Source organism: Galeopterus variegatus, unplaced genomic scaffold, assembly GCF_000696425.1.
Source record: "Galeopterus variegatus unplaced genomic scaffold, G_variegatus-3.0.2 Scaffold9765, whole genome shotgun sequence".
In the NCBI taxonomy this organism is placed as follows: domain Eukaryota; kingdom Metazoa; phylum Chordata; class Mammalia; order Dermoptera; family Cynocephalidae; genus Galeopterus; species Galeopterus variegatus.
In genome coordinates, this window is record NW_007735876.1 from 47,006 (window position 1) to 59,575 (window position 12,570).

Sequence of the window (12,570 nt, forward strand, 5' to 3'; positions counted from 1 at the left end):
TTTGTGGGTTGAAGGTCAGTGTTTTAGGTATCAGAGAAATGGGAGGTCCAGAAAGTAGTGTCAAAAGCCAGATTCTTGGGCCGGCCCGGTGGCACACTGGAGAGTGCGCCGCTTGGGAGCGTGGCAGCGCTCCCGCCGAGGGTTCGGATCCCATGTGGAGACTGGTTCCCGCTCACTGGCTGAGCGCGGCGCGGGCGCAACACCGAGGGTCGCGATCCCATTGCCATCCCCGGTACGGGTGCGACACCGAGGGTTGCGATCCCGTTACCGGTCAGTAAAAAAAAGACAAAAAGGAAAAAAAAAAAAGCCAGATTCTTGGCCAGAGTAAACGATCTTTTCCCTTTTTGCTGTAGTAGCAAAAGCATGTTTTATTTACAGACCAGGCACAGCAGAGACAGTTCTTGAGGAGGAGTTTAAGTCATGGGATGCAAGCAGGGGCTGGCAGAGGCAGTGCAGCAGCTCGGGCAGGGCTGCGGAATGAAGGTGGGGCGGCGGCTACAGCGCCCGTGCAGCTCAGGGAGACCACCCGGGAGGCGCAGGCACAGCCGTGGAAGCGGGAGCCCATGTCAAGCCCAGGAGAGCCCCGGTAAACAGCCACACGCTAGTTGCTAGAAATCGCCTGGAAACGAATGCAAAACCATGCTGACCCTGCATGTGGAGGAGGGTGGGAGGTGACAGCCAGGTCGTCCATGCTTTTCTTAAATAATTGCATAACTTGTTGATATCTCTGAGATAGAACTGTACATAAATACATAGCAAGTGATTGCACTTCAGTAAATGCTTATGATGATCGGTATTAATGGTGAAGATGAGGACAGAAGTTCTCTCTCCCCATGTGCTATGAGTCTGGAGGGCAAGGGGATTTTTGAATATAAATCATGAAGAAATTGTGAGGACAAATGAGTGAAGTGTCTTGCTCTTGAACTTACTAGATTTAAATCGCCTGTTTCTTCATACTTTGCTCATGCGCAACTTATAAAACTGTCTATTAATCAGACTTCCTGCCATTTCAGATAATGCAGAAGTCAGGGGGAAAGATTTATTAAGGGAAAATGTCATGCTGTTTTCCTCAATTTTCACATGTACATGCAACTAAGCTTACAAAGTAAAGGTGACTAATTTATATGTGATTATGCACAAGGTGACAGACCACTGTGGTGCAGTCTTAGCAAACGTTAAGGTTGCCCCTACCTGCGTCTCTTAAGAAAACATGGGTCTGTATAGTTTTCAGAAATCTGAGCTCGGTTGAGGCAAATGTAGCCTTAGGAATGTGAAAACTGGGAGACTAGCCGGGATTCTGTAGCTTATGAATTGGGGACACTTTTGAGAGTCAACTCAGGTGCCAGGACAACAGGCATAAAAAGTGAAGCTGTGCTGGGCACACAGAGATGAATGTCACTCTATTAAAAGGTACGTTAAAGAATAGCAGCTGAAAGGAGGAGCTGGAGAGGGTGAAAACTTGCAGCCTACACGTGGGAGAGAGAGGATTCCTGGCATCAGAAGCACGTATCAGATGGGGCAGGTCGAGCCATTCCTCACACGTGTCGTGTTCAGCCCTCCCTTTCGTAGGCTGTGCTTGCTTTTTGTGTGCTGTTGTACTTCTTTGGTAGACTGTTAACTTCTCTGGATTGGGAATTAAAAAACTGTTTTACAGTAGATTTGCTGCCAAGAAGAGGAGGCATTCTTCTCCAGCAATGAATTCCTCATTTTACCTGTATTTCTTGGATCTCAACCTGAATGCCACACATGGCAACCTTTCAGGACCGAATGTCAAAAACAAGTCTTCGCCATGTGAAGACATGGGCATCGCTGCGGAGGTGTTTCTGACTTTGGGTTTCATCAGCCTCTTGGAGAACATCCTGGTCATAGGTGCCATCATGAACAGCAAGAACTTGCATTCTCCCGTGTACTTCGTGTGCAGCTGAGCAGTGGCTGACATGTTGATGAGCATGTCCAATGCCTGGGAGACCGTCACCATATACTTGATAAGTAACAAGCACCTGGTGATGGCAGACGCTTTTGTGCATCACATTGACAACGTGTTTGGCTCCATGATCCGCATTTCCGTCGTCACCTCGATGTGCAGTCTGCTGGCCATTGCAGTGGATAGGTATGTCACCATCTTCTGTGCCCTGTGCTACCACCACATAATGATGGCCAGGCACTCTGGAGTGATCATGGTGTGCGTCTGGGTGTTTCGCACAGGCTGCGGCATTGTTTTCATTATTTACTACGAATCCACTTACGTTTCCATGTTCTTCACTATGCTGTTCCTCGTGCTGTCTCTGCACATACACGTGTTCCTCCTGGCACGGACCCATGTCAGGCGGATGGCACCTCTGCCCAGGTACAGTGCCATGTGGCAGAGGAGCAGCACGCAGGGCACCGTCACCCTCGCCATGCTGCTGGGCATCTTCATCGTGTGCCGGGCTCGTTTCTTCCTCCATCTCATGCTGATGATTTTGTGCCCTCAGAACCTCTACTGCTCTTGCTTCATGTCCCACTTCAATATGTACCTTGTGCTTATCATGTGTAACTCTGTGATTGACCCTCTGATGTATGCCTTCCGCAGCCAAGAGATACAGAAGACCTTGAGAGAGACTATTTGCTGCCACGCGTGCCCCCACAGTGATTAGGCTCAGAGATCTCCTCTCTGCCAGAGACCAGCTCCGCAGGACTCGCTGGACCTGAATAGGTGGTGTGGCGTCGGCGAGGAAAGAAAGAGACGGACCACAGATGTCTAGTGCAAGTGTGGATGATGACCACATGAATCTTGCTTTATTTATATTTTTTACTTAACCTTTTACATGATGATATATCTTTTATTCAAAACATTTATTATTTCATCTCTATAGAAAAAGAAAAATCAAAATGTTCCAAAGCACTCATGCTGTGACAAAAGCACCCTCTCATGCATCAGTAATTCACCCCAAAGCCTGTGGCTTGTGGCCAGGAAACTATGTAATAGCAGCATGCTTGGCATTAAAACGTCAGACTTTTGGTCTGAATCACATTTCTTAACCTTTTAAACTTACACATAAACTTATATTCTAAATTCCTATTAAATTTTACTTACACTTATATTTAACAATTTAATGTTTTATATTAATTATTTTAATTCTTAACCAAAATCACAATATCTGTAACATGATTTTATATAATGAAACTTAATTATGATGTTCTATTATATTTTGTACTACTATTAAAAACAATTACACTTTAAACTAATCTAAACAAAATCTATTAATATCAAAACCTTTTTATATATCTCTACTATTTTACCTATTTATCTTTTTTTTTTTTTAAAACAGGTTAAAGTTGGATACAGAATAAGAAGCTTGGGGAGATGAGGCTTGGGAGTTGAAATCAAGTGTGGAAAACAAGATGAATTAACTTCCCAGGCTGCATGAGTATTCACATTTCTGATTGAGTTGCAGCAGGTTTGTTTCTTCTTTTGAACTCAAAAGCCATTTGGAATCTTTGGAGGAACTTCACGTCATCTTTTAAGTTTTGCTTATGGTTGTCAGGGGGGCTAGCACCAGAATTTAATAGAGATGGCTCCAAGGGGACTACAGTATCAATAATGTTGTCACAGACCCACTGCTGCAGTTTCTTGTACAGGCTAAGTCCCACTTCATTCACACTCATGCTTTTAGCATCACAGCTAGCCATATTTTGAATTGATGGTCTGGAACTGTTTATCTTTATAGTAAAACTTTCTATTTACTTGTCAATTGACTCTGGGAACAGTACAAGGAACAGAGTAAAAAATTAAATGATCCTACTCAAGCTAACAAAAACACACTATATCATTCTTATTATTACTAAAGAAAGAACATGTTCTTGGTAAATCAAGTGAAACTGTGGGAGTGTGGAGAAACAAAGAAATCTGTAACTGGTTGTGATCAATTAGTTATAAACATTACTGCACTCGGACCCACCGTCTCCCTGGGGGGAAGGTACATAAAAATCCAACATAATAACTTCATTCCACACGTACAAGAGCATGACCACAGCCACAATGGGTTAATGCACACATCACTAACAAGGAAGATTAATAACAAAATTAAAAGGAACCAACCCGTACTGGGAACATGCATCAAAAACGCCTTTAATACTGACAATACCTTTTTAAATAAACTAATTAATTTTGATGTATTATTAACATGTCCCTCGAGAAACCCCGGGGCCCTTGGAATCCTCTGAAGGACATGCTAGTATGGCTTTGAGAAACTCCGGGGCCCTTGGAATCCCCCAAAGCCACACTAAGCCAAAAGTGAGGCTGTTTAATTCTGGGAAGCCTTGTCAAGCAACCAAAGGTGAACACACAAGAACTTCCCATGGAGCCGTGCCGCACACACAAGACCCTCTTGCAGCCTGCTGAACAAGGGGCCTCACTCTCAGGCTCCCATGCTGTTCCCTATGGCAGGATGGCTCACGGCACCACTCAGAGGCTGTCTTCTCCTTTGTCTGTTTAGCTACGACAAAGTCAGCGGTAGGCAGGGGCAGTCACAGCCGCGTGCTCCCCTTGTGTCTTTCCCAGCTCACGCTTGGGCGTAAGGTGTACTCCTTTTTTCCTGTGGTGATTGTTGTGTCAAACATGCGCATGCTGCTTATCCATTTGGAAAAGGTTCTGTGACAATTTCTTACTATCCCTTTTCATCCTACTGTTTCTGCTGTTCCCACATTTCTGGGGTCCCATGGATATGTCCCATGTACATATCCAGTGTGTACCCAGGGAATGTACAACATCCTGAGTGCAAGTCTAAGCACGATGAAGAACTGGCGTGATTGGAAGAAAACAGTATCTGTATCAGGTATGGTTGCTTTTTCTCCCTAGGAGCAGGTCTGTACTTTGCTTGATGCGCCCACGAGTTGTGCATGCTTTTCAGGGAAGAACCAAGTGGTCAGATTCTTTCCATTTGAAATTTCCTGTCCATTTGTTACGGGATGTCTCCACAGCTCTCCTTTCCTGAACCGTGGTTTTATGGATTGTGTTCATAATTGTCGGAGAATGGGATTTTCTTAATTATACTTCTATCATGGTTTTGCACTTATCCAGACATAAAACTTTATGCTACAACCTTGTCTCATGTGAAAATCTCTGTGACTCTTTCTCACTGTCTTCTTCTAACTCGATCCATGGTTTTCTGGTGAGTGTCCATGGCTCAAGATGCCCTCATACTGCATGTAGCACATCCCATAGCCAAGTTGTCCTTGGCCTTCTCATACTGGATGTGTCTTGGGGTCTGAAGCCCTGTCACTGCGCACTTTGCAGCATCTCAGTCTGACTCCAGCAGACAGTGAAATGCAGGGCCCAGGCTATCACCCAGGGAACCCCATCCCTTCTGACCTAGAATGGAGTGAGAAAACCTGACTCCAGTCTTGACTCCGTGTGGCTGTGTGGCCTCGATCATCTCATTTCGGGTTTCACATCCGAACCGACCTCACAGGATGGCAGGAGACCTGCATGAGGAAATGTGAGAACTTCCTGTAAATTTGTAAAGCACCATAAGAATTTACATTTTATTTTAAATAAATAATGCAGATGGGATACATACTAGGGTAGGACACAGGGGCCAGTGGCCAGAGCAGTGGCTTGGACCCCAAGAGGTCTGCTTTGCCCCAGAGGTGCCATGTGGCCTCTGGGCCTCGGTGTCCCAGGGCTTGGGTCCTTACAGTTCTCATATTCCATTCTTTTAATAACTTTTTGGTATTAATATTTTCTTTTTTGTTTTGTACATTCACATCTAGACAGCTCCCAATGGAGGAAAAAAAGGACACAAAGCAGTGGACCATTAGGGTCACACAACAGTATGCTATTGATATAGAAGAGGGACTCTTCCTGTCAAAGCCTAGGTGTAGTCACGTAAATAGCTTCTAGACACGACCCCTGAGGAGCACAGACTCCAGGGAAACATGGTGCCACCATGAGCAGGAAAGTGTGCAAGACATCCTAATCCTTCAAGATGGCAAATTAGATTTTGGGCAACTGAGTTTTGAAGGGGCAGATAGCCCTTTCAATGTTTCCTGCTCCTTCTCACTGAAAACTCATATGTGTATCTGTGAATGGGATCTGAATGTGATTGCTATGGACGTTTCACAGACGTCTATGCGGTTCTCGTCTGCCTGCTTATATCTGTGTCCTTGTGGCCTGTAGCAGGTGCCGGGACAGAGTCGACACTCAAGAAATGCTTATTGTTGTTGCTAAGCAAATGTGTGTTGAATCTTCTGCCTAACAGCACCAAGTCCTAAGTGAGGTTACTACAGTTCCAATCTATGGGTGGGACAAAACTTCCACTCTTGTGGTTTACATGGACTCCATCTGGGAACTCAGTTCTCATGAGGCTCATTCTCAGCTCTGGTGCTTCATGACTTTCTATAAGGTCTGACCTTTTATATAAAGGCCTTCAAGCAAATGCTCAAGTGTCTTTTGGTCTCTATATAAATAGTGCAGAAATAACTTAAGTATTCAGTTGTGTCTTTATTTGGAAGGAATACATGTATGCAGTGACTCAGTAAATATCTGTGAATGAGCCAACCATGGGCACCCTACACAAAGTTTCCCCCCAACACATATAACTGTCAAACATTACAATTGTGCAGTATCGTATATTAACTTTCTGCTTCTGTAGGAACTCTACTTGGTGTAAAAATATGTGCTCAAAGAAATGGCTAATAAAAATAGAAGAACCAGACCAACCGTTTGAGGTGACCACTCTGATGTGTAATATTCAGAGTGTTTCTGGTCTTTCTGCCAATTTGTCACCAGCTACTGCAAAGTAAGAAGGATACATTTATTGGCGAATTATAATGAAGTTTTCTTGACAGCATTTATTGTCCATTGAATAGCCATTTCTTAGTTCAAAATGATATGTCTCATACAAATAAAATGAAGTTGCACACCTGACTTTATATACTGTTCAAAAGTCTGTGTCTTAGTAAACAAGTAAGTATTTTGGGGCTGTCATCTGTTAGGCGCTCAGTATGGGGCTATGAGTGGTGGCCATTAGAGAATCTCTGCCATCAAAAAGCATATGGGACATGAATTATTTAAAGACATAAATATTTCAAGATACAGGAAAACATTCACAATTCAAGATGTTATGCATAATTAAATGTAAGCCTCTGAGGCACAGACTATCCAATATATAAAATGATAGTCTCCCATGCCGGTAACCAATCCTCACTGATGGATGCAGGGGTGTGAATCTGGTCCCTTCTGTCCAAGCCCATACATGATGGTGGAGCAGGGGTCAAACAGACACTTCCTTTGGAGAACAGGAAGAGTGGGGACACTGAGCATCATGTCTCCAGTGCTCACTGCGGCCATGCAGCTGGCGGTGGCCGTACTGAACAGTGCAGATCTAGACCTGTCACTTAGGCTTGCTGTGTGCTGATTCTCTTCTTTGCCTGTGATGCTTCCCTTCTTTCTTCCTACTTGCATGTGTGTGGCATCTGTCAGGTGCTGAGGGAGCATCATGCCTTTGGTGTCTTCTCCCAGAGCCACTTTGTCCAATGGGAAGGAGTCACTGGGTCCTTGTTATACATCCTTGTTGGATTTCACTCTGACATGGCTTCCTTAATCCACATGCGGGATCTAGTAATAATGGTGACAGCATCCCCTGATTTGATTCTAGTGCCAGACCTGAGTTTTATTTGATCTGTGTTACCTACCTTCCTTCGTTTTTATCTTTTATTTTTTGGGTTGAGAAGAGCTGTCTCTTCCCACTCTGAAGTCCCTGACTGAATTTTCTCGAATCCCTTTTTTATGTTTTCTAAAGATGGAGTCAAACATATCACCAAAGAATTATATTTATTTATTTTAGAAACCGCGCTAAAATTTGCCATCATAACAGTTGCTAAGTGTTTGGTTTAGTGGCACCAAGTGCACCCACATTCCTGTGCCACTGTCTTCAATCCGTTCTGTTTCTGCTTGCAGTTAATTTTCTCCTTAGCACATCTCTTTCTGGTAGTATTTCATTAAATGCATCGCACACAGCTGTTTTTCAACCTTTCCCTGTGTCATTGTATATATTATCTGTCATTCGAGCTTGCTTTCTTGCACCACAGACCATAGACTGCCAGCCTTCCTTGCTATCTGTGGACCCATTTTAGTATCGATTCAGCCACTTTTAAGTAACTATTCTATGCTAGTCAGGATCATCGAGGCCAGTGCTTCTCATATTTTAATAGCCACACAAAACAAGAGGAAAGCTTGTTGAGATGCAGAGATAGATTTGGTGGGTCTGGAGTGGGAGCTGAGATTTTCCATTTTTAACAAGCTCCCAGATGCTGTTGTTCTGATGTCCCCACTTTGAGAACCAAGTTTATCCTCTAGAAACAAGCAAGCTCCCAAGTCTCAGTGACTTGACATAACAAAAGTTTGTTTTCCTGTTGTGTTACTTGCTACAAAGGAGCAACGAGTCCCGTTGTAGTCGCTTGGGGCCCGGGTGGATGGGGAAGCCCCTTCCTGACACGCACGCGTGTGAATGTCCACGTTCACTCACGTTTCATGCATCCAAATAAGTCACATGGTCTAACATCAAGTGGGCTGGGAAATCCAATCCTACCTGGAAGGAGGTGAACTGGACACTGGTGAATAGCACCTATCGTGGTCCCAGCATGGTGCCGGGAGTGTGGCTGGGCAGTGCCTTTGTCCTTAAGGAGCTCGCAGGCCGAGAACCCTTGCAATGTCATATGTGTGCGGAAGGACCCATGCTGTAATTAAGAATGAGCCTGTGCAGCATATGATGCGTTTCCCCTTCAGCAGCATGGGTGATTGTGGGGCATGTGTCAGAGTTGCAGGAAGAGGGGATGAGTTTGGAAAGGCCCCCCAGGTGGTTAGGATATACTTGGCTCTTTCCTCCTTACCCACTCAGAATGACTGTTGCATGTAATGTTTGAGATAGGAAATATTAGAACTAGTAAAATCAAGGGAGATTAATATAGGACTTCTTATGTAAGTCCTTGCAGGATGGGTTGGATTTGGATAGTTGCAGAGGAAAGGGGAACATGGGACGGGAAAGCATTTGAATAAGGGTTCATACTGTCGGTGGCAAAACAGTTGATGTGAGCCAAGGTGTGTGTTGGGGCAGGAGGGAAAAGTCACTGAAGTGTATTGAAAGTTGCAGATGTGAGATTATGTGGTCCTTGAAAGCCAAGAAGAAAAAGAAAAAGATATTTTACACTTGTTTGATAGGAACTAGGGAGCAATTGAGGGTTTTTCTTTTTTTCCTCCCATTTCAAGTACCTGGCATGATCTGATAAGAGCTGTTCTTACAAATTAGTTTTATAGCAAATTTGCGTTCATGTGGGGAGAAGTGGAGGGCGAATGGCTGGCGGCAGGGACTAGGTTGTGGACCAGGGATGGACAGAACAGGACGTCATTTCAAAGGGAGGCGTTCTCTGTGGGATACCCAATTAACCAGGAGGTTCTACTGAAGAGGGACTCGGACCCTAGTTTGCCAGTAATTGCTGCTATATTTCTATACTATGTTGGTTCAATAAGATTATGTTCAGTTTTTGGCCCCTGGATTGGGTGCTAACTCTTGTGCTTTTCTGATATCTTTCAGGTCACAGCTTGCAGTGTGTCTCTCCTGGCCCGTATTCTACACCCTCCCTTCTGCTTTTATTTTTTTATTTTTATTTTTTTTTGGCATTACCACCCTTACTTGGAGAACAAATGAACTTCTTTCACACTCATTTCAAAGAAAAGACATGACCAGTGTCTTTCTCGTATTGGCTGTGTCCTCAGCAGTGATGTGCTTGTAAGTAGAGTGTATAGGATGCTGTGAGTTGATGCACAGAGCAGGGAGACTGGATTGTCAGGTGCCCTTGTCACATTAGCAAAGTCGAGGTAAAGTCATAACTGGAAATAGTGAGTGATGAGAGCAGGACCAGATAAAAACATCTTTAGGGATATCCCAACATAAACTGATAGTGTCTTAAGCTAGTTCTCTGTTTTTTCTTCCTTCTCTTTACCACTAAACTGCTGCTGCTTTTGTTTTCGACCCATGACAGTCTGGCTTCCACCCTCACACCCTACGAAGTGCCACTCACCAGTTCCAAAGCCTTTTCTTGTCTCTACCCTCTTTGCCTCATTTACAATATTTGAAACTATCATGTGGATCTTAAAATTCTTTCCTTGGCTTCCATAACACTGCCTATCCTGATTTCTGACCCCGTCTCTCCACCAACATTTTTACCTTCTCTGGCTATTTTATTTCTCCCATTCCCACACTGGAGCTTGCCTGGGACTGTTTCTTTGGTATTTTCCTCTTTATTTTATAATTTTTTCCTCAGCGATCTCTTCAACTTCCATGATTTTAACTTTTATCTCTAGGCAAATGATTTGCAAATCCATTATCTCAACTTCTCTTCTAATGTCTGCCTGGCGTTTTGGGGAAATGCACGTCAGGCACCTCAAATTTTGCCTCACAGAGCCCCCTTGCCCACCGTGCCTCTGTCTGTGAAATAATTTCCCTGGTCTCTACGTCCAGAGACCTTGCAGTCATCTTGAACTCCTTTCCCTCCCTCAACATCTCTGTAGACTCAACTGTAAAATCCTGTAGGATCAACTACTGAGCTGACTCATGCCTTGGTTCCCTCTGCCCACAGTGGGTTCTGTTTCGTTCCCTCTGAATTTGAATTTTCGTGTTAGCATCTAAACTACCTCCAGCTTCTCCCTGCATCAGCCCACCCTGGGTAACTCCCCAGTGCCTGCCTTATTAAGTACCAAATCCTCACTTTACCTTCATTTATCTCCAGAATGCTGGCTCATCTTCCAGTCATCCTACTCACCAATAAAATTAGGCTGCTCTGAACACGACTTGTGCTTTTCTGCTTCTAGATTTTGTTCAAGCTGCACAATCTGTAGGGAACACCCTCTCTACATCCACCTGAGCCTTAAAGTGCATGTCAAACGCCTTTCCTTCCCTTAGTCCTTTTTGATTTTCCATAGTCGTCCCTCACAATGGCACCTGTTCTGCTGGGTATTTCAGAGAATACGTTGTTTTTATGTCCTTTTCCAGCACATAAGGATCTTTGTAGTAAGGACTTTTATTGGTAAGGGCAGTGCTGTGCAACAGAGCTTTCCACAATGACAGGAGTGTTGTACCTCTGCTTTGTCCGCTACAGTGACCGCTAGCTACATGTGGCAACTGAGCATTTAAAATGTGGCCAGTGTGACTGAGGACCTGGATTTTTAATTTTATCTAATTTTAGTTAATTTATATTAACATTTAGATACCCACATGTAGCCGATGACTACCATATTGGACAGCACAGAGTTAGAATTTGGTTCATTGCATATAACAGCAGACCTGCAAATGGTGACCTACCCGAGATGAATGTTTGTTTTTCTTTGGCAGAAAAGAAGTCTGGAGGTAGGCATTTCAAGGCTAAAATGGAGCTCAAGGGTGCTGCAAGGAATTCAGGCTTCTGTTATTCTTAAGATCAACTCATGGCCCGAGACGGAGACGGCTGCTGGAGGTCCAGCCCCCACAGCCAAATCACAGGCAAGAGCCGGAGACAGTCCAGACCGTCAGCTTTCCACCACAAATGCATGTCTCCAGTGCTGGGAAACTGTCTCCTCTTACCGCTGTGATATTTTTCCTTTTCCCATTTATCTGCGTCTCTTTCTGTAACTCTTGTTAGCCTGCTGTTGGTCCTTCTGGATTGATCCTCTATGTCTCTTAATCTTTCTCTTCATACTTTCTTCCTTTTTTTGTTTTGCATTCTGAAAGAACTTCTTCAACTTTGTCCTTTCCCTTCCATCTCTTCTATTGCATTTTTAACTTGACAATTATATTTTTAATTTCTATGACTTTTTAATTTATCCTTTCCTCACCTTCTTCTCATAGTGAGCTGTTTTTCAAGTCACAGATCCATATCCTGTCCAATTTTTCTGAAGGTTCCTAATTGGTTTTTCAGAACTCTGTCCTCTTACTTGAATCATATGCTTTCTCCAAAGTCAACTGTTCTATTTACCATTCTCCTTCCTGTTTGTATGGCTCATTTTTCTCAAATGCTACATGAACCTGGATTTTTCCATTCATACATTAAGTGAGGGAGTGGGTTTGATTGATTGACTACTTGCATGAGTGTCCTTGCAGCTCTCCTGAAGAGGAAAGGCTGATTGGGTGGCTCTCTGTGAGTAGGCGGCATCAGTTGTCAGACTTTACCTGGAGGATGTTTAGGCTAGGAACAGGCTAATTGGCTGGTTGCACCCCATACCTCTGAGCTACAGTGAGAGGGAGCTTACTCTGAAGGTCTGTTCCTTACTCTGGGAACTCAGCTCCTACCTGGTGTCCTCCCAGGTGCATTCGCTAAGGAGGCACTCTTGAGGGTGCACGTGGAGGGTGCCATGGTTCTGCAGGTAGTTCATACATCAGTAACTTTATATATATATTTTTATTTCTTCCTTCCTGGCTTCCAATCCTGCTGATGTTGGTGGTCTCCCTTCCAGGTTTCTCTCTTGTGTGTTTTGGGCTGAGGCTCCCTTTAGTCAATCTATCATGAGTTTTGGTTCTCTGATATCTCCCATCCTGTTCTCAGCACTTTTAAAAA

At 44.0% G+C, this 12,570-nt stretch overlaps 1 protein-coding gene across 1 annotated transcript; it reads left to right on the plus strand.

The window, feature by feature from the left end:
- The first annotated feature begins 1,694 nt into the window (after positions 1 to 1,694).
- On the plus strand, positions 1,695 to 2,636 carry LOC103609560 (melanocortin receptor 5-like). Its single transcript, XM_008593866.1, is given in 2 exon segments — positions 1,695 to 2,110; positions 2,573 to 2,636. Coding segments are annotated over 2 exon segments (480 nt in total).
- Positions 2,637 to 12,570: the final 9,934 nt, after the last annotated feature.